Source organism: Rhinatrema bivittatum, chromosome 16, assembly GCF_901001135.1.
Source record: "Rhinatrema bivittatum chromosome 16, aRhiBiv1.1, whole genome shotgun sequence".
Taxonomy (NCBI): Eukaryota; Metazoa; Chordata; class Amphibia; order Gymnophiona; family Rhinatrematidae; genus Rhinatrema; species Rhinatrema bivittatum.
The window spans coordinates 16,884,883-16,907,021 of record NC_042630.1 but is presented as its reverse complement, the minus strand read 5'-3'; the positions used below and the strand labels follow the sequence as shown (position 1 = coordinate 16,907,021).

Sequence of the window (22,139 nt, the reverse complement as noted above, 5' to 3'; positions counted from 1 at the left end):
GAAGTCTCCGCCTGAGGACTTGACTTTCGCAGGGTTTGTGAGGGTGATGGCAGAAGCCATCCCTTTTCACTTATTTATGGAGGAGGTTGCCAGGCATAAAAATGCTTGAGATCCTCCAGTTTGTGGAGCCTCTTAAGGAGATTGTGGTGGTCCCAGTCCACTAGATCCTTAAGGAGTTGCTGCTGAGGATATGGGAATACCCCCTTACAGTCCTCCCATCAATAAGAAGACAGACGAGGTTTACCTCATCCAGAAGGCTGCGGGATTCAATAAGGGTCAGCTGCCCCATCAGTCTGTAGTGGTCGAATCCACTCTCAAGAGGGCCAAATGCTCTCAGACTCATTCCTTGGCACCCCCAGGAGAGGACCATAGAGCGATGGACACTCTTGGGAGGAAGGTATTTCAGGTTGCTATGCTAATTGCTGCATTGCTGCCTACTAGCTCTACTCACAGTAGAGTACTCACAAAACATCTGGAAGAAGGTGCAGAAACTGGCTGAGCAGCTGCCTTAACAGCGGCAGGACACCCTCATGCCGCTGGTGCATAAGGTCCGTGCAACCTACGATGTTTTTGAGACTGCATCAAGATTCTCTGCAGTGGGAATTGGCACCCGAAGAATGGCATGGCTGTGGGGCTTGGATCTCCGACCAGAAGAACAGGACCGACTTGCTGACATCCTGTGTACTGGAGAGAATCTAACTTCAGGACCATCATGAAACCCTCCATCAAGTCTCCACCAGTACTCCAGACCCATCGTCCTCATTCGGGAGGCCGGCAAAACTAGGGCCAAGGAAATCTCTTTCGCCAAAGGAAGTACTATCCTCCGCCTCCTTGTTCCCGTGGCTGACCCAGGCAGCAGAAAGCCACTAGCTCAGCCAGTTCCTCAGTCAACTCCGGAGACTGGGTTTTGACTGGGACGTAGGGAATGTAAGCCAGTTGCCCGTACTTGAGACAATGGACCCTCCGGTCAGGGGAAAGCTGCGGTTCTTTGCGAACCGGTGGCCCAGTATAACCTCTGACCAGTGAGTTCTGTCCATAGTCTGTCAGGGGTGCAAATTGAACCTTTTGGATGTCCTGCCAAATTGCCCTCTGTGCCCGTTTTGGGGGCTGCTAGTGCATCAGGAGGTACTACTAGTGGAGCTCTCCACCTCTTTAACAGCCAGAGTGGTCGAGCCTAGAGGTTGGGGATTCTACTCCAGGTACTTCCTGATTCCAAAGAGAACAGGAAGACTCCGTCCCATCCTAGACATAAGGGCCTTGAACAAGTTTCTAAAAATAGAAATGCTCAAGATTTATTTATTTTTATTTTATTTATTTATTGGTTTTTATATACCGATGTTCATGTAAACATATCACATTGGTTTACACTTAAGGGCAAATATTCATTTAAAAACATTTGCATTTCAAAAGTATAAATACATAGTTTTGTTATAAAATAAAATATCAAATAAAATAAAACAGAGAATTTAAAATTAAAGTTTCAAAAGATTAAAAGAAGTAGTTAAAATAATACTCCTTTCGCACTTTGATGCACTTTTACTTTTTTATTTTATTTTTTTGAATGTCTATTTTTGATATTATGAATGTATCACTGTAAACCGCCTAGACGGGCATATACATGTCTTATTTGTGCGGTATATAAAAACTTTTAAATAAAATAAATAAATACTAAATATTAAAAGAGTATAAAATCGGTAAAATTATTGGAAGGCCTGTTGGAATAGCCAAGTTTTTACGCCCTTTTAAAATATTTTAATATCAGATTCCATCCTTAAATCTTGTGGCAGGGAGTTCCATAATTGGGGCTCGGCAATAGAAATCACTCTTTCACGGACATTGTTGAGATGTGCGATTTTGGGGGATGGTATAGGCAACATCCCTGTACATGTTGATCTTGTCATTCTTGAGGGAGTGTGGAAATGTAGGACTGAGGGTTAGCCATTCTATCTTTTCAATATACAATGTTTTGTGGATTAAAGTTAAAACAGTGTTGGATTTGATATTTGACAGGCAACCAATGCAGATCCTTCAATATAGGGGTAATGTGCTCGGATTTTCTAGTGCCAGTTAAGTCTGGCTGCGGAATTCTGAAGTAATTGCAAGGGTCTTGTAGTATTAGCAGGCAGGCCCAAAAGCATCGTATTACAGTAATCTAGCTTCAAAAAGACAAGAGCTTGCAAGACAGTTCTAAAGTCGTTTGGATATAAAAGTGGTTTCGCTTTAGAAAGTTCAATTTGAAATATCCATCCTTGATTATTCTTTTTATCCATGCTTTTAAATTTACTTCACAGTCCAGAAAAATCCCAAGATCACGGACCTCAAAGGAAATGGGATGGTTTTGGCAGCTTCCAAAATTTCTAGTTCTTTTGCTTGGCTTAGTTTAGGACAAATGTATAAAATTTCAGTTTTTTTCAAATTAAGAGAGAGATTAATTTGGGTTAATACTTTTCTAATTGCAGATGGATAATTGTCCCAAAGTTTAAGAGTTAAGACTATTGATTTATCGATTGGGATTAAAATCCGAACATCATCTGCGTAGATAAAATAAGTAAGACTAAAACCAGATAAAATTTTACATAAAGGAAGCATATAAATATTAAAAAGAGTGGCAGACAACGAAGAACCTTGAGGTACACCATGGAGTACATGAGAACATAAGAAATTGTCATGCTGGGTCAGACCAAGGGTCTATCAAGCCCAGCATCCTGTTTCCAACAGAGGCCAATCCAGGCCACAACAACCTGGCAAGTACCGAAACACTAAGAAGATCCCATGCTACTGATGCAGCAGTGGCTTTTCCCTAAGTAAACTTGATTAATAGCCGTTAATGGACTTCTCCTCCAAGAATCAGAAATTCCATCTCTGGGGGAACCTGGGCGTAGATCTGTTTGCGCCCCCCTGCAACAGGAAGGTGCCTCTGTTCTGCCCCCTGTACATGCCAGATGGCAAACCAGCCTCTGATGCCCTTGCCCTTCATTGGGGCAAGGGTCTTCTGTATGCGTATCCTCCGATTCTGTTAGTGGCGAAGACTCTCTTGAAGCTTCGCGAGGACAGGGGGACTATATGATCCTCTTAGCCCCTCATTGGCCAAGTCAGATCTGGTTTCCACTCCTTCTGGAGCTGTCCATATGGAAACTGATCAGTCTGGGGACTTCCCCGGATCTCATCATGCAAGATCAGGTCAGGCTGTGACATCCCAACCTCCAGGCCCTGTTGCTCACAGCCTGGATGTTGAGAAGCTAATCCTGCAGCCACTTGATCTTTCAGAGGATGTGTTTCGGGTCCTGGTGGCTTCCAGAAAGCCTTCCATTAGAAAGTCCTACGGACTGAAATGGAGGAGGTTTTTCTTGTGGTGTGCGCAGAAGGCCCTAGATTCGTTCCCCTGCCCCCTTGATTTACCTTCTACACCTATAGGAAGCTGGCTTGAAGATAATTCCGTTAGTTCATCTCAGTGCAATTGACGCATGCTACCAAGGCGTAGATGGTACACCCATATCTTTACAGCCTAAAGCTGTATGCTTCATGCCATCCCTGCTTTAATTGAAGCCTCCTGCTGTGTCTTGGGACCTCCGTGTGGTTTTAGCTCAGCTGATGAAAGCTCCTTTTGAGCCGCTGCGCACCTGTGACCTGAAGTACCTGACCTGGAAGATCAAATATTTGGTGGCAGTCACTTCAGCATGCAGGGTCAGCGAGCACCAGGCCTTAGTTACTTTAGGGTGGTCTTGGTGTACGCGCACTAAGTTCCTGCCTAAGGAGGTGACTGATTTCCATCTTAACCAGTCCATCATCCTGCCAATGTTCTTTCCCAGGCCCCATTCACACCAAGGCGAACGAGCACTGCACAGTTTGGATGCAGGCGAGCTTAATTCTTCTATTTGGAGCGTACAGAAGCCCATAGACTGTCCACCCAACTTTTTATTTCCTTTGAAAAGAATAGGTTGGGCATTGCTGTTGCCAAACAAACCCTATGCAGTTGGCTAGCAGGTGGCATCTCCTTCTGTTATGCCCAAGTGGAACTGCATCTAGAAACTTTGACACATGCTCTCTGCATCAGGGCTCCGTCTGATGTCGTCACCCATGTGTGCAGACTTACATCCTGCTGTCCTCGAAGATCACCTATCACAGGTGTAAGCAACTCTGCTTTCTTTGTCTCCATCTGCTGATAGGGAAAAAAAAACCCCACATGTGTCTGAGCTCTGTGGGACTGAAGGAAAGCACATTTTTCCTCCTCTTTTTCTGTATAGTTCCCACAGGCATCGAAACTTGCTTGGGTCATCACATGGTTGGACCCTCCATATTGTGTTGCTCGGGTCCACGGTTAGGTTCAGTTGCCCAAGCCCTTGTTAGGAGGACTGGCTTATCCCTACAGGCAGCCGAGTACTGTCAAACCTCAGTATAGATGCATCCACTGCCTTCGCTGGGAGATGAATTACGCCTCCCGGTTTTTAAATTGTAGGATCTTAAGAATCTGGGGGACTGGTGGGAAGCTGGAGGTTCAGCTTTCTCCCTGATGATCACAAGAAAAGGCCCGAGAGAGGTTTTGCTAAAGGCCGGGCAAAGGAGAGGTTTGAGCTGCTATGTGTACACACGCATTAAGGAATTGCTCTCCCTAGACAGGGAGACCTCAGGCCCTACCTGAATTAAGAACGGACCCGTAGCAAGTCGCTGAAACTTTGTTTAGCTAGGAGTCCCGAACCCATTCCTAAGTGTTTTTTGTAGACTAGCCCGGTAAGTGATGTACAACCGTTCTCTCACTCTCTCTCACACTGTTAACCTGCTTTCTGAGGTGAGAAAATTGGTTGCAGAGCGGACGTCGTTGGGTTTTTATTTTCCAGTACTGTGCAGAAACAGTTTTTGCAGCTCTCCGTACGCAGTGCCTCGCGATGTCGCCACTCGCGTGCATTGCTTGTCCATGGAGAGAGAAGTGTTTCCTTGTCTGTCCTCCAGGTCTTCCGGTCTCTCTCCCGCTCCACACCATGACCCCTTTCTTTAGTTAATGGAAAAACAGGACCTCCCGGTACCTTTTGAAAGCCTGCCAGATATCTGAATTTTCTATCCTGTCTCCTCTTTCCCCCTTCCAGCAAGTACAATTTCATTTCTTTGAACCTTTTTGTGTATATTCAGGCTGCAGCGAAACATGGCGCATTTTGTTCATCATTGTATCCCCTTTCCCTGTCCTGTTTGGTTAACGCTCTTTTCCTGCTTTCCTCCTTATACAGGGTTCAGACCAGCATCAGAACCTGAGCCTTGAAGCCTCCCGTCGGAGGCAGGAAGGGCCGAAGGAGTTGGAGCAGAGTCGCGCACAGCAGCAGCACCGGCACCCACCGAGCACCTTGCTGTCAGGGACCCCCCCGGCTGCCCCTTCCACCCCAGACTCCTCGAGTGCGACCCATCCTGTACTGCTGCCCACAGCCAGGCCCTCGAAAACCCTACCAGAGTTGAGCTCCCCACGCCATGGCTGGTTGTCCCCCATGCACAGCTCTGCGTTCTCCAGCAGCAGCGGTGGTGGCAGAGAGACCGCAGAGAAGGAAAAAGACCCCTTGGAGGAGATCCTGTACGGAGATGATGGAGGACCCTCTGTTGGCCACAAAGGCTTTTACAGCCACTGTGATGGGGGGTCGGTGGTGATGACGACATCTACTGTCCTTCCCGGCGAGCGTGACTCATGTTCTCAGGACCCAAAAAGTGGCAGCACCAGCAGGACAGCTGCTGGACCTGAGGCCTACCGCTGCGGCATCCAGCAAGTCATGTGCAACCTGGAGCAGCCAAGCCCTTTTCTCCCCTGTTCTGAGGCTAATGCAAAGGCCACAGAGGATACTTGCTCCAACCCAGAAGAAAAGAAACCCTCCAGCCCCCAGCCCAGAGCTCCCACCATGTTCCACTGCAAGTATACAGCCAGCGTCAAGGAGGAGAGGGGGGGATTCTGGTCAAAACCATGTCCGTTTGCTGGGGAAGTTGCCAAGAGGTCGCCATGTCATGACGCCAAGCCACCCGCCGTGGGCTGTGTGCCGAAGCCAGTGGCCACACCTGGGGACCCCTCAGACTTCTCTAGCCAGGATCAGAAAGATGGGACTATGCCAGCTGCAAAACGAGATCCTAACCCTCCGCAGCCCCCGGCCCCTTACCAGAATACCTCAGGAAGCTTCAGACACCTGGAAGGGGGTGCCTGTGCTGCACGGACACCCCCACATCCAAAGACCTTGCCACCAGAGATTGGCGGCTCGCCGGGGATACTGGAGGTGCCCAAGCCGGCCTTCACAGAGGAGCCCAGCAAGGGCCAGAGGTCTCCTGCTTTCAGGAAATTGTTTGAGTTTCCTGGAGGGCAGCTAGAGGACCAGTTCGAAGAGGCCTCGGAGTTCTCCAAGATCCTACCTGATGGGTTGGCCAACATTATGAAGATGCTGGACGAGTCCATCCAGCAGGAAGAGGAGATGTCTCAAGGAGTTTCTAATAGTATGAGCCTTCATACGCTTCCCCCTCCTCCAAGCGGACTGCAGAGCTCTGTCCTGCCTACCAGGCATGATAATGCTGGCCTAAGCGACTCCTTAGAAAGGTCCAACGTGATCATTCAGCCAAGAACCAATGGCAGCGAACACCTCAGAAAGCCAGATCCAGTCTTCAGCATGGGTTTCTTCCAGGAGAAGGAACTTCTGCAACCCAAGAGTGAGGGGAAGACTGGCTCCGCCAGCAGTCAGCCAGAGAAGCCGGAGTTCACAGCAGGGCTCCAGCGGCGCCTTGAGCCAGCCAAGCTCTACTCATTCTTTGGCAAGCAGAAGAATGGCGGAGAGGAGCCAGCAGTGAAGGGTGAGGCATCTGTGGAGGAACCCCTTCCAAAGCACGGTCATCACCATCACGCTGGCGGTGTGCTGAAGTCATTGGCCAGTGTGCTAGAGGGACAGAAATACCTGTATTGCGGGAGCCAGCGTTCCAAGGCAGCTGGTGCCGCCTCCTCACAGTATTCAGTAGGTGCTGCTTTTGCTAAGAAAAATCCAGCCAGTGCCATCCAACTTTTATCATCAACACAAGTGTCTACCTCAAGCGAGGCCTGGCAAAGAACCTCCAAGACCGACCCGGAAAAGACCAGCGAGGCCAAAGGAACTTCTGACGTGGGCAGGACTGAAAATCGGAAGCTGGGACTGAATTTTGCTCTTACCCATCAAGAGTCAGAGGTTGTAGTGAAGCTGGAGCGCCCGTGGAGTGCCCGGTCAGAAACAGACATTTTAGAGGAGATCAGTCGTGCCTGTGAGACTCTGGCAGAGGGTAGGAAGGAGGAGGAAATCAAGAGCGAGCATGAACAGGACAGTGATGGATGTAAGGAGAGCCTGGTGGAGAAAAGCTTGCCAGAGAGGCAGTTGGCAGACAAGAACATGGCAGAGAGGCAATTAACAGACAAGAGCTTGGCAGACAAGAGCCTACCAGAGAGGCAATTGGCAGACAAGATTCTGGCAGAGAAGAGCTTGCCGGAGAGGAAACTGACGGAAAAGAACTTGCCGGAAAGGAAACTGGCAGACAAGAGCCTAGTGGAAAAGAGCTCACCAGAGAGGAAACTGGCAGATAAGAGCCTGGCAGAAAAGAGCGTGCCAGAGAGGAAACTGGCAGACAAGAGCATGTCAGAAAAGAGCGTGCCAGAGAGGAAACTGGCAGAAAAGATCGTGCCCGAGAAAAAACTGGCAGACAAGAGCATGTCAGAAAAGATCGTGCCAGAGAGGAAATTGGCAGAAAAGATCGTGCCAGAGAAAAAACTGGCAGACAAGAGCATGACAGAAAAGAGCTTGCCGGAACGGAACCTGACAGAAAAGAACTTGCCGGAACGGAACCTGACAGAAAGAAGTTTGCCAGAGAAATCACATGATCAATCGCAGCTTTCAGCATCACTCTTGCCACCACCTCTACCCACACCTCGCCCTAAAGAGGAAGGCAAAAAGCGAGAGCGGGACAAGCTCCGCTGCAAGCACAAGAAATCCAGCAAAGACGGCAGCAGCCGACGGCACAGGGAGGGCAAGAGCCACAAGGAGAAGAATCGGCAGGTCCTTGGCAACTTGGACTTGCAGAGCAAAGAGATTCAATCGCGAGAGAATTCCAAAGCCGAGAGCGGAAAAGCCCCCAATGAGCGGCGGAAGGCTGAGCCAGTGAAGCGGGATGATCTGCCGTCTGGCACAGCTAAGGAGTCGAACACTGGCAGCACTACGGTTGTGTGTTCGGATCTGCTGAAGCTGAGGTCCTTGACGGATGGCCCACCCAAAGAGCTGAAGATCCGTTTAATCAAAGTGGAGAGTGGGGACAGGGAGACCTTCATTGCCTCGGAGGTGGAGGAGAAGAGGATCCCCCTGAGTGACCTGACCATCAATCATACAGCGGCTGAGATCGTGCGTGCCAGCAAGTGAGTGAGAGGTTTGGGGGGAAGGTCTTACTTTGTGACAAGTCTGATACCTGCAATCAAGTAATATAAGAATTCTAAGCAGATGAGACTTTGAGGAGTTGTGTTGGTTGGAATGGTCGTTTTGCCAACTATTTTCTGTTCTTAAAAACAACTCATGGGAAAGAAACTCCTATAGCAAATGAGAGGTAGAATATTGAGTGGAGTGTGAGGGCAGTCGTATGTATTTAATACTCTTCCCAACAGGGTGAGGTGCTTAATGCTATCTGAGAATGCCCTCTGTTCTGGCTCAGATCAGTTCCTCGATACTTATGGTGACTTTTTGTTGTTGTTGTTGCTGGTTTCAGGAATGCAAAGGTGAAAGGAAAGTTTAAGGAGTCCTACCTGCTGCCTTCCATGTCTGTCAAGCCTCAGATCAGATCAGATGATACCCTGCCCAGGGAGAAGCTGAACCCGCCCACTCCCAGCATCTATGTAAGTTGGTCATTTTTTCACCGACAGGAGCTAGCTCCCATTTGTTCTGGACAATGCTCCAGCGACTTTCCAGCCTTTAGTCTCTGCACTGGCACTGGCACTGGTTAATCTGCCAGGAATGTAGGGAGGGCTGGTAAAGTTGAAAATGCAGACTATATACCTTTGCATACAGAATAATCCACTGGGGTTTCTCTGCTCTTTCTACTCCCATAGTTGGAAAGTAAGCGAGATGCATTCTCTCCGGTGCTACTCCAATTCTGCACAGACCCTAAGAACCCCATCACTGTGATCAGAGGATTAGCTGGCTCCCTGCGACTTAGTAAGTCTCTTGAAAGGGCACCCATGGGTGCCCCGTCTGCCCTGTTTACTGTTCCACAGAACAGGTACAGCATGAATAACAGCATAGCAAGATTCTCTGTAGCTCACGCGTCTTCCCCCCCCTTCTTCCGCAGACCTGGGTCTTTTCTCCACAAAGACGCTGGTAGAAGCAAACGGGGATCATTGTGTGGAGGTGCGGACGCAGGTTCAGCAGCCCTCCGATGAAAACTGGGATCTCTCGGGCAGTAAGCAGGTGTGGCCCTGTGAGAGCAGCCGTTCCCACACCACCATTTCCAAGTACGCGCAGTACCAGGCCTCCTCCTTCCAGGAGTCTCTGCAGGTGAGTGCTGCCGCCGCCGCCACAGCGTTCAGTGACATCATCCGCGTACTCCCTCCATCATGTCGCTTGGTGATATTAACACCCTGCCTCTGCCGCAGCATTCGCCGGTATCGTGGCCCCCCCCCCCCCCCATGAGTGCTCTGGAATCTGTGGTGCCAGAGAAATGGGGTCTGGGGGAGGTGGCAGTGGGATCTTCTCGTATGACTTCATGTCTTTTTTTTTTTTTTGCTGGTCTCTGCAGGAGGAGAAGGATAGCGAGGACGACGAGACAAACGAGGCGGGAAACAAAACCGAAACACCCTCCAGGTAACAGGAAAGCGAGACCGGACCTTGGCGTGTATGGTTGGGGGGGGGGGGGAACCAGACCAGAATGGAGGGGAGGGGATAGATCTGATTCTTGGGCAAAGGAGAAGAGAGGAGGAGACTAAATCCTCAATTGAGGATGAGATTAGGGTCCCAGGGATGGGGAAGGGGGAGACCTCACTCCTGGGAAGGAGAGGGCTTCCCTATGTGGAAGGGGGAGGGACTCTGAAGATGCAGTAATTGGGTGGGGGGGGGTGACACTACCTTATCCTCCCTGTCTTCCTTTTTACAGCACAAACAGTGACCAGAAGCCCCCACATATCATCAAATTCGGGACGAACATCGACCTGTCGGATCCCAAACGGTGAGCATGGGCGACGGCGCTCGCACACGCGCGCATCCCTGCTTCTCTGTCCCCCTCCCCCCCACCGACCTGACGCACTCTTTGTTCCTTCTCCCCCCTCCCCCAACAACCTTTTAGGTGGAAGCCCCAGCTGCAAGAGCTGCTGAAGCTCCCGGCCTTCATGCGTGTCACCTCCAACGGGAACATGCTGAGCCACGTGGGACACACCATCCTGGGCATGAACACGGTGCAGCTTTACATGAAGGTGCCGGGGAGCCGCACGCCAGGTGAGGCGGGGCCTCCAGAGTCAGCCGGCGCTTGCCTACGGGGCATGGAGGTGGGGGTGGGGAGCGCTGAGTACGAGCGCGCTGCATGGGGGGGGGGGGGGGTGAGGTGAAAGTCTCCTGGCAGAGCAAAAAAAAAGTTACAGCAGTCGGAGGATTCCCCGTCCCCTTCCCGCCGCGAGGGTGCATGCGTGTGTGCTTGTTTTCCCAGCCTGTGACTGACCACTGCTACTGCTGCTGCCCCCTCCTGCAGGTCACCAGGAAAACAACAACTTCTGCTCCGTGAACATCAATATCGGCCCAGGGGACTGCGAGTGGTTTGCAGTGCATGAGCATTACTGGGAGACCATCAGTGCCTTCTGCGACAAGTAAGGACCAAGGGTGGTGGCAGGGGGGGGCGATGAGACGGGAAGGGCAGGGGGTGACTTAAAATGATTTGTTGTGGGAGATTCGGTGCCTTCCATGGCAAGCTGGGTAAGAGCCGTCCTTTTGCACACAGGCACAATGTGGATTACCTGACCGGATCCTGGTGGCCGATCCTGGAGGACCTGTACAAGGAGAACATCCCAGTGTATCGCTTCATCCAGCGCCCCGGTGATCTGGTGTGGATCAATGCTGGCACCGTGCACTGGGTGCAGGCCACGGGCTGGTGCAATAACATCGCCTGGAACGTGGGACCCCTGACCCGTGAGTACCGCAGCGCTGGGTCTCTGCTGCCCGAGTGCTGCAGCATCGTATCGGCTGTACCCCCTGCGTGGCATGGTCGCGGTGTTGCCAGCCGCAGGTTTGGCCGTCTGGGTCCTCTGGGTTCGTTGCCGCACTGGCTGTAGTTGTGGTTGTAGTGTCAGTAGTAGTTGTGGCTGTCGTGTTGACTGAAATTCCAGCTGCACTTCTAGGTGTAGGCTTGACTGTAGCTGTGACTGGGGGGGAGAAGCTGTTGATCGTGAGCCCGGCTGTAGCTGTGGGTCGAGGCGGCGGTTGTGAGTCTGGCTATCGTTATGCCCGTTCCGACAGAGATGCACCTCCAAGCTTAGACCCAGAAGGGTTTGTGTAGCCAGAGAGGCGATGTGACCCAGCTCCTTCTCACTTACCTAGGCAGCAGTCCTGTGTGGTTTTGTCCCCGTTCACATTTCGCTCTTAATGTCTCTTCCCTCCCCCTGCAGCCTATCAGTACCAGCTAGCCCTGGAGCGCTACGAATGGAACGAGGTGAAGAACGTTAAGTCCATCGTCCCCATGATACACGTCTCGTGGAACGTGGCCCGCACCGTTAAAATCAGCGACCCCGACCTCTACAAAATGATTAAGTAAGTGCTGATGACACCCCCCCCCCCCCCCCCCCCGGCAGGAGGCAGGGAAAAGGGGTGTTTTGACAGTGAAGCGCCGCCTGTACCCCTGTGTCTGGTCAGAAAGGTGATGGCCACTGAGAGGGCCCCTCTGCTGCGTGATTAAAGATAAAATCATGGAAGGCACCAGTGGGGGGAGGTTGGCGGGGGGGGGACGGACCAGGCAACGTTTTACGCACCCGTGCACCGGGAGAGACTGCGGTGCGCGCGCGTGTGTTGGGCGAGGGAGCCAGACGGTTCCCGACAGAACAAGATCGCCAGGCTTGGCATAATTGCAATCTTCTTAATATTTTCTTCTTCCTATCTGTCGTCCCCCCCCCCCAATGGGCGTTACAGGTTCTCTCTGATGCAGTCGATGAAACACTGCCAGATCCAGCGGGACAGTCTGGTGAGATCGGGGAAAAAGATTGCGTACCAGGGCCGCGTGAAGGACGAGCCGGCCTACTACTGTAACGAATGCGATGTAAGCTCGCCGCCCCTCCCCAGGACCCTGCTCGGGCGGCGCCTCTCTCCCCTGTGTTACCACGTGCCCGCTAGATGGGGAGAGTGTGGCTCCCACCCGTGCGTCATGCTTCCCCTTCCCGCTCCGCCATCGTGGTGTTTGCTCTTCGTGCCGCTGCTTGTTTTCCCGTTTTTAACGGAGCAGTCATCGGTGAATTCGTTTGGGCGGCGTCATTAACCCCGCGTATATTTTTTTTTTCTCCCCTTCTACCACAGGTGGAGGTGTTCAACATTCTTTTTGTGACGAGCGAGAATGGCACTAAGAATATGTACCTGGTGCACTGCGAGGCCTGTGCCCGCGCCCGGAGCGCCAGCCTGCACAACGTGGTGGTGCTAGAGCAGTACAGGATGGAGGAGCTCATGCAGTCCTTTGATACCTTCAGCTTGGTAAGAACCCCCCGTAACACTCCCCACCCACCCACCCCCTTCCCCAGCCCAGAGTAGGGGGGAGGGGGAGGACTGTGCATCCCCCCCCCACCCCGAGCCATCCTGTCCTAGAGGCGGCTAGCTCTGTGCTCCTGCACCCCCCCTCCCCTGGGTCGTCCAGGCCTAAAGGTGAAGGCTCCAGAGGCCTGTGCAGGCATTCCCTGAGCCCCTCCAGTCCTGGACGTGTGTGTGCGTGTGAGTGTCTTTCCCCTCTCTCAATTGTACAGTCTCTCTCTTTTTTCTTTTCCTTCTCCCTCAGGCCACCTCGACTAGCAATCGATGATTCCAAAGCCATAAACCGTCTACTTGTCACCCTCGGGGGGAGGGAGGCTGCGGATAAAAGGTTGCCAGCGCCTCCCCTAAATAGCAGTCCGTCACGGACCCTCGGTTACGGAGTACCGAAGGCCCAACACCCAATCGCCAGGCAACCAAACCCGCAAGCCCACATCAGGACAGCGGCCAATCACGGAGTGGGGAAACAAAAAAAAACAAAACACGCCACCCTTCAAAAGAGGGTGACCAATCATGGTGCTTGTTTACAAACTTGAACCTCCGATCGTGGAGAGGGGAAACAACCCACCACCACCCTGCAACAGGGGGGCGGGGGCGGCCTTTCATGGTGCTTGTTTACAAATGGACCCATCAGGCGGGGAAAACGAAAGATACACCCCACCCCCTGCGGTGAGGAGCGGCCAATCACGGTGCTTGCTTATTCAGAAATGGCCGAATTCTCCTCCAGTCAAGCTGCTGATTCTCCTTAAAGTGCTTTTGTTGATACAGCGATGAGAGACAGCCAATTACCAATAAGTTTACCAAGCTGTGGAACAGGGGGAGGGGCTGGATTGCAGGGCAGCCAGCCAATCAGCAGCAGCCTCATTGTGAATAATCAATTTATTTATGTTTCAAACTTATCTTTTTTTTGGGGGATGGTTGGGGTGTTTTAATTATTATTATTTTTTTCTTTTTGTTTTTTTTTATTTAAAATGAGAGGAAGGAAAAAAAGAAAAGGTAATGAAAATGGCATCCAGACGTAGATCAGGAAGTGGCAGCATTTGGAACTTTCCGGCAAAAAATTAAAATCTTTTGCCACTTGTGTAAACAGGAGGGTGTGCCCGCAGTCTTATTTTATTAATGGGAATGGCACTTCTTCATTGTTAATTTTTCTAATATACATTTTTTTTTACCTTGCATTTCCATTCCGTTCAGGACTCGTCCCTGTTTTTGTTTTTTTGTCGTCTTTTTTTTTTTTTTTGTTTTGTTTTTTAATCAAAGAATCTAATCTATGACACTGCAATTTTTTTTTTATTTTTTTTTGTTAAAGAATGAACTATTCAAATCTGGAAAAAATGAGGGGGGAGGGAGAGGTTTATAAGCATTAAAACAAGCTGGGGGTTGGGTAAGAGGACTTTTTAAATAAAAAGTTGTTTTGTAAAAATTTATTTCAAATGCAAAAAAAAAAACAAACAAAAGTTATACGGGTTTTCTAGCAAGAATTCAACTTTTTGCGGTTATTTTTGGTTTGGTTTGTTTTTGGAAGAATCGTTACAAGTGTTTATATAAATATATCTAAATATATAAATATATATATATATTGTGGCTCCCTTTAACTTTGTTTTTATTTTAAATTTTGGGGTTCTTTTTTTTTTTTTTTTTTTGTGGGTGGGTGGGGGGGAATGTTCCTTGCCTACACATATCCTCCCTTCCCTCCCCTCTTTCCCATCTGACTTTTTCCCTTTTAAGTTTGTTCTATTGTAATTTTTTTTTATTTTAATTTATAATTTTGTTCTGTTTTGCGTTTCCTATTTATTGATTCATTTGTTTGTGCGGGGGGAGGGGGAAGAAGGGCTTCTTTAATTTTTAAAGCGTGCTGTATATTTAAAATCAAGAGATCTGTGGGGGGTGGGGAGGGACAACGTATTTGATTTTTTTTTTTTTTAAATCTCTTTTAACACTGTAAGAGGATGAAAAGCAGGTCTTGTTTTTCTTCATACAAATGGTGCTGTACTTCTCCTTCAATCCCCAAGCAAAATCAGCTCCAGATGCTACTCCCTGCCTGCCGCAGAACTGCCCCCTCCCCCTCCACAGGCTTACCCCAGTAAGACTGGATCGGGCCCGGTATGGCACGCGGCTGGAGGAAGGCACTGGGGAACGAGGGGGGAGGATCAAGTGTACTGTACTGGGTCCGTGGATTTTATAATCCTGCGCAGTTTTACAAAAGAAACCAAGTCACTGTTTTGGAGGAAATGGAGTTAAAGCAGAAGGAGATTTTATTTTGGAAATTTTTTTTTTTAGGTGGTCCCGACTGCCCCTCCCCCCTTCCCAATCCTCCCTTTTTATTATCTTTTTCCTTGTTTTGCCTTTAAAAAAAAAAAAGAAGAAAAAAAAGATGCACTGTTTTAAATACCACACCATAGATATCTGAGCCAGAAACTCCTCTATCTTTTGTGAATTTGTGTGATATTAATATTAATTAATAAAGCTTTTGATAAAAAAAAAAAAGCGTGCGTCTTGCAGCCTGTTTGTAGCTGGGACATCACCTGCCGCCCCAAGGAGAAGGGACATCTGTTTCTAGATGAAGTGGGGGCCCCATTGTTGTTACAGTAAAGGACCCCTGGAATCGCTCACCGGCTGCTCAGATGTTACATGCACTTTGTCACGGACGGAAGGCAGGAGAGTCGGAAGGCAGGTTTGGGTGGTGGTTGGCATGGAGCGTTCCCTGCCTCCCCAAGGCCAAAGCCAGTAACACAATTGAAGGACGCTTGGACTGAGGCCAGAGATTCCTGATTTTACCAGGTCATGAGGTTAGGCCTTGCGGGTAAACTATGAAGCTTGGGCTGGAAGAACTTGGGCCTTTGCATTCATTTTTCTCTGGGAAGGTTCTGTGACTTATCTCAGCTGGGTTTCCCTTGTACGTACCAGGATCAGTCCAGACTGCTGGGTTGTGCCTCCCCTCCAGCAGATGCAGTCAGAGAGAAAAACTGAAAAGGCACCCCCTAGATATCCTGGCGTGCCACCTACGATCCCTCAGTATCTCTCTGACTCCAGCAGATGCAGAGGCATGACCTGCAGTCCTACTCCTTGTCAAATTTTACAGATTGTTTTTTTCTTATGACCAGGTTTGGTTGTTTGCCTATTGACTAGATCAACTAAAAAAAAGCAAACAGATTTAGTACACTTCATTTTGGGATATCTTGTAAACTTTCCTAAGGCAGGCAAGGAAGGGCATTATTTATTTTATTTATTTTTTTGCAGTTTTTATATACCGACATTTGTTTAGTAACCTCACATCGGATCACAATTAACAGAAACATTGCAGCTGTGCCAACTAGAACGAACATGTGCAACAGTGCTTTACAATAAACATTTACAATAAACAAACTTTACAATAAACTTGTTAACAAACATGTGCAATAGTGCTTTACAATAAACTTGTTAAGCGGGGGGGGACAGTGGAACAATGAAAGGGAAAAATAAAATAGTGGTACAAAGCATTGTCCTTAAGCCTTTATTCCCGGAGACTACTAGCTTGCCCGGTGAGCTGGGGAGAGTATTTACCAGTGGGCCGGTCACTCTCTCCCCTCTATTGCACCAGAGACGTATAATTCCTCCGGCCAGAGTTGTCACTGCCTCTAATAATAGACCAGAGAAGTTAATTCCTCTGGTGGCTGTTGCTATTACTTATACAGGGAAGTTTTTATCTTTGGTCTTTCCCCTGTCAGTGACTGGAAAAATAAATAAATAAATAGTATAAAGACCGAGAAGGATTTTGAGCACTAACCTTCTCCTCTCACAGCGCTAGCCTGCCGCGATCTCCCGGGCCTCCGGAGGGGGTGGATTTTTTTTTCACCCGGCTGTTTGATAGTAATTTCCCGCGTCTTTATACTGCGTGGCACAACTTGTGCGGCTTGTGGACAGTCGGCGGTGCGGCTCTCACGCGAAGGTCTCTGCTTCCGGTGTCTTCCTGGGGGCGAGGGACCCTCACGGAGGCCGATTTCGTGGCGGAGCTCTCGATCGCATGGCTCTTCTGACGCGCCGGCAGCCAAGAGACTCAGACCGGGCCCGCCCCTGCTCGATGAGGGAGATGCAGATCAGACCTGGGAGGGGGAAGATGTTCCTCCTCTCTCCCCACCGGCATTAAGCCCTCAGAGACTGCACGGTTTGCACCCTGCCTCGGCCCCTCCCTTAAAGAAACAACACCCCTTTTCCTCGCAATTTGTACTATTGATGCATAGAGCTTATTTGGAGGCTGAAGCTGACTTGGATAGTCAAGTGGTTCCTCCGGTCAGAATTTTGAGAACTGCCCCGGACCTGGGGGGTTCTGGGCCAAGGCTTTCTCACGCAGCTCCGGTTCCCGAGTTCACCATGCCCTCGGCGCCTGCGGATCCTCCCCATCCGGACCTCTCCACTTTGGAGATGAATGCTGATGTGGACAGTGCTGCCCCAGTGGAGGGGGATGATCTGCAGGTGCTTCGTTTATTCAGTAAGGAGGAGTTGGACCCTTTGATACCTCAGGTGCTTCATGAGCTTGAAATTCCCCTTCCTCCAACGACGGTGGACCCCTCTCTGGGGGATTCGGTTTTATCAGGGCTTCGGGCTCCGCCTCAAACCTTTCCCTTTCATCCGAAGCTCTTTCAGCTTGTTTCTCGGGAATGGGATTTGCCTGAAGCCTCCTTAAGAGTCAGCAGAGCCATGGAGAAGCTCTACCCGTTACCCCAGGAATCTTTGGATCTCCCCAAAATCCCTCAGGTGGACTCGGCCGTTACGGCTATCGTTAAGCACACAACGATTCCCGTGACTGGAGGGACAGCACTCGAGGATCTTCAGGATAGAAAATTGGAGATTTTACTTAAGCGTATCTTTGAGGTATCGGCGTTGGGGGTAAGGGCCGCTGTCTGTAGCAGCCTTATGCAGAGAGCTACCCTCCGCTGGATTCAGCAATTGCTCACGTCACAGGAGCTTTCTCCGGGTGAGGCTGAGCAGGCGAACCGCATGGAGTCGGCGGTTGCCTATACGGCTGATGCATTATACGGACTTCTGCGCGCACGATGTCCTCGGCGGTCTCCGCCAGGAGGCTGTTGTGGCTCCATCACTGGGCAGCTGATGCCTCGTCTAAGTCTCAGCTTGGTTCCTTTCCTTTCAAGGGTAAGCTGTTATTTGGAGAACAACTGGAGCAACTTATTAAAGACTTGGGAGACAATAAGGTTTACAAGCTCCCAGAAACAAGCCCAGAGCTTCTCGCTTTTCTGTCACTTTTTGGGGCCAGGAGGGAGGGGCGCTTCCTTTGCTTCCCGGCAGACATCAACGAGGTCTCAGACATGGGCGCATTCCTTTCAAGGCAGGCAGCCTCAGCGCGGCAGTGCCTCACACGGTTTCACCTCTAATAAGCCTTCCCAATGAAGGGGCGCCGTCGGAGATCGGGGGGCGGCTTTCCCTGTTTCACGAGGAACGGGTCAAAATAACCTCGGACCAGTGGGTTTTAGATATAAATCACGGTTATGCTTTGGATTTTGCTCGCCCGCTTCGGGATCTTTTTCTAGTGTCTCCATGCGGGTCTCGGGAGAAGCAACAAGTGATTCGTCAGATGCTATCTAGACTGAAGGCGCTGGCAGCGATTGTCCCGGTCCCTCCAGCCGAGCGTCAGACCGTTTGTTACTCAATTTACTTCGTGGTTCCCAAGAAGGAGGGGTCGTTCCGGCCGATATTGGATTTGAAGAAAGTCAATCGAAAGTTGCAGATCCCGCGGTTCCGAATGGAGACGTTGAGGGCAGTCATTGCGGCCGTCCACAAGGGACCTTGCTGTGACCCAGTATGGTCTCGACTTTTCATGTCAACCACTCTGTGGAGTTGCCAACTTTTCCAGAGGTAGATAAGAGTTCACCTTGGGGATTTGACGGAAGCTTACCTTCACATAGGTATACAGGAGCACCATCAAAGGTTTCTGTGGTTCATGGTGATGGGAGGGCATTACCAGTTCCGCACCCTACCTTTTGGGCTGGCGATGGCCCCACAAGTGTTTACCAAGGTGATGGTCGTGGTGATGAGCCTCCGGTGGGAAGGGATATTGGTGCATCCCTACCTGGACGACTGGCTCATATGAGCGAAATTGGAGGATCGCTGCAAGGCGGCGATACAATCTGTCTTGGATCGCCTACATTCCCTGGGCTGGGTCGTCAATTTTGCCAAGAGTCACCTGATTCCGTCACAGGTACTGGAATTTCTGGGAGCGCGCTTCGATACTGTGGTGTGCAAAGTTTTCCTACCACTCGTGCGGATGGAGAACTTGATGACCCAGGTCCGGCACCTGTTGACCCTTTCTTTGCCAACGGTATGGGATTATTTACAGGTTCTTGGTTCTATGGCATCTACCCTGGAGTTGGTTCCGTGGGCTTTTGCTCATTTGTGACCGTTGCAGATGGCACACCTTTCTCGTTAGGACCCCAAGTCGGAGGAGTTTCACCTGCCCTTGCCATTATTGGAACCGGAGAGGACCAGCCTGGATTGGTGGTTGGTACCACATCATTTGCTCCGGGGTGTGGACCTGGAAACTCCCCAATGGATCATAGTCACAACAGATGCCAGCCTGACAGGTTGGGGAGCAGTCTGTCAGTCTCGATCAACTCAGGGCCGATGGTCCCTGGGACAAGCCCAGTGGTTCATAAATCGTCTGGAAACCAGGGCGGTTCAGTTAGCACAGCACCAATTTCTGCCAATTGTCCGGCACCGAGTGGTCTGGATCCTCTCCGATAATGCAACCACCGTGGCCTACATCAACCGTCATGGAGGTACCCGGAGTCGACCGGTAGCCTCCGAAGCGGACCAGTTGATGGCCAGGGCAGAACGCCATCTGTCCCTGCATCGCGGCATCTCATATAGCCGGGGTGGACAACATTCAGGCGGATTTCTTCAGCAGGCAGTGGCTAGACCCCGGGGAATGGGAACTGTCCGAAGAAGCCACGCGGCTCGTAACATGCCGGTGGGGGATCCCTCGGCTGGACTTGATGGCGACTCGCTTAAACGCCAAAGCGGCCAGTTTCTTCAGTCGCAGAAGGGAGCACGGGTCGGAAGGCGTGGCTGCTCTGGTTCTACCGTGGCCTCTCGACATTCTCCTATGTGTGTTTCCTCCATGGCCTTTGGTGGGAAAGATTCTTTGGCACATAGAATCTCACCGAGGACCGGTCATTCTGGTGGCTCCAGAGTGGCCAAGACTACCGTGGTTTGCGGATCTGATCAACCTAAAAGTGGAAGGATCCTTACATCCGAGTCATCTTATCAAATCTGCAGTGCCAAGGTCCAGTATCTTTTGATCAGGCGGATCGCTTTTGTCTAGCGGCTTGGCTTAAGAGAGGAGGCAGTTGAGGAAGAAAGGCTATCCTGAGGCGGTGATGACTACCTTTCTGAGGGCTCGAAAGACATCTATGTCACTTACCTATGTTAGAGTGTGGAAAGTGTTTGATTCCTGGTGCAGTGGGTTGAAGGTGTCCCCACGGCAGACCACAATAGTTCACATTCTGGCCTTCCTTCAGGATGGTTTGAAGAAAGGTTTAGCCTATAGTTCGTTCCGAGTTCAGGTAGCGGCGTTAGGCTGCTTACGAGGTAAGATTGCAGGGTCCTCCATCGCATGTCATCTGGATGTTGTTAGTTTTTTGAGAGGAGCTAAACATTTGCACCCATTGGTGCGGGCTGTTTGCCCTTCATGGAGTCTGAATTTGGTGCTCCGCGGACTTTGTAGTTCTCCGTTTTGAGCCTATCAAGTGGGCCACGTTGAAGGATTTAACTCTTAAAATGATTTTTCTCGTGACTATCTGTTCGGCTAGACATATTTCCGAACTCCAGGTGTTGTCAGGTAGGGAACTGTTCTTACGAATTTTGGACTCTAGTTTCGCTTCGGACAGTGCCTTCCTTTCTACCAAAGGTGGTCTCGACTTTTCATGTCAACCAGTCTGTGGAGTTGCCAGCTTTTCCAGAGGTGGATAAGAGTTCACCTCAGGGACAGGATATGCGGCGCTTGGATGTCCGGATTCTTCTTCGGTACTTGGAGATTACTAATCCCTTTCGGCTGGCTGATCATCTCTTTGTTTTATGGAGTGGTCCGAAGAAGGGATGTAAAGCTTCTAAGTCCACCATTGCCCGCTGGCTAAAGGACGCTATTGCTTCCACGTACATATGTCACGGACGTTCGGTGCCTGATGGGCTTAAGGCTCATTCTATCAGATCGCAAGCAGCGTCGTGGGCTGATACCCAATATGTTTCTCCTCAAGAAATCTGCAGGGCGGCGACTTGGAAATCATTGCACACTTTTACTAGGCATTACCGTTTAGATGTCCGGGCTCCGGGGGTCGATTCCTTTGGCAGCAGTGTGCTTCAAGCTGGACTGTCTGGGTCCCACCCCATTTAGGGCAGCTTGGGTACATCCCAGCACTCTGGACTGATCCTGGTACGTACAAGGCAAAGGAAAATTGGTTCTTACCTGCTAATTTTCATTCCTGTAGTACCAAGGATCAGTCCAGACACTCGCCTACTTCATCCAGAAGAGTCTGCTCGACTGTTAATTCCTCATTTTTGATTTGTAGATCTTGACACGTCTACAGTTTTGTTTTTTTCTCCGCGCACATTTACATTTACTTAGTTTTCAAAAAAAAAGTTACATTACGGAAGGTAATAGGGCTGGTCACTTTACTTGATCTAGTCATTGGTTTTTTGCATTCTATCTGCTTTGATATTGATTATACTGCAGGATCGCAGGTGCCACGTCAGTATAGCTAGGGGGTGCCTTTTCAGTTTTTCTCTGACTCCATATGCTGGAGGGGAGGCATAACCCAGCAGTCTGGACTGATCCTTGGTACTACAGGAACGAAAATTAGCAGGTAATAACAAATTTTCCTTATGTTGGGCTAGGTAACAGCCCCTGCCTGAGGCAGAGAGTGCATTTACAGTGAAGTCCCTTCACTGTAAGGGGCGGTGGCTGGACTTAAGGGTCACCACTGCAGGAAGTGCTGACTTACTTTCACTTTCTATAAACAAAAAACATATAACATTAAATCTCTCCCATAAATACATTTACAAAGCACATGCTTTCACCTGAGAGAGAATACTACCAACATTTAACCCTTAACTCGGGGGGGGGGGGGGGGTTGTCAGGTTATTAAGCCCATTCTTAGGTTTTTTGCCCTGATATGGAACTGTGTGGCTCTAACTTTTTGTAGAAAAATGGAAGCTATTTATTATGAGGATTTGTTCTTACTTGCCTCCTGGAGTACTTGGAACAAGGCATAGTACTGCAGCATATGTTACATGCCTAATAAAATAGATAACTGAATATATAAGTATAGCATAAATACATAAGGGAGTTGTTAGATGCATGTTAAAGATGGATGGTTTGGTTCATAAGACATGACACACCAAGAGGGATTGTAGGAAAACAGTGGGGTG

The 22,139-nt window shown here is 49.9% G+C and overlaps 1 protein-coding gene across 6 annotated transcripts in view; it reads left to right on the top strand.

The window, feature by feature from the left end:
* The window catches only part of KDM6B (lysine demethylase 6B), a 68,102-nt gene extending 53,876 nt beyond the window's left edge, over nucleotides 1-14,226 (top strand). For all 6 annotated transcript variants that reach the window (XM_029580485.1, XM_029580484.1, XM_029580482.1 and 3 more), the window contains 13 exons: nucleotides 5,220-8,380; nucleotides 8,725-8,851; nucleotides 9,065-9,170; nucleotides 9,304-9,509; nucleotides 9,751-9,815; nucleotides 10,105-10,176; nucleotides 10,294-10,442; nucleotides 10,693-10,807; nucleotides 10,939-11,126; nucleotides 11,603-11,744; nucleotides 12,120-12,246; nucleotides 12,501-12,671; nucleotides 12,970-14,226. In XM_029580485.1, the coding sequence (XP_029436345.1) occupies nucleotides 5,220-8,380; nucleotides 8,725-8,851; nucleotides 9,065-9,170; nucleotides 9,304-9,509; nucleotides 9,751-9,815; nucleotides 10,105-10,176; nucleotides 10,294-10,442; nucleotides 10,693-10,807; nucleotides 10,939-11,126; nucleotides 11,603-11,744; nucleotides 12,120-12,246; nucleotides 12,501-12,671; nucleotides 12,970-12,993 (4,653 nt within the window). In that variant the 3' untranslated portion in view covers nucleotides 12,994-14,226. The remainder of the gene's footprint in view (nucleotides 1-5,219; nucleotides 8,381-8,724; nucleotides 8,852-9,064; nucleotides 9,171-9,303; nucleotides 9,510-9,750; nucleotides 9,816-10,104; nucleotides 10,177-10,293; nucleotides 10,443-10,692; nucleotides 10,808-10,938; nucleotides 11,127-11,602; nucleotides 11,745-12,119; nucleotides 12,247-12,500; nucleotides 12,672-12,969) is intronic.
* The last annotated feature ends 7,913 nt before the right edge of the window (nucleotides 14,227-22,139 follow it).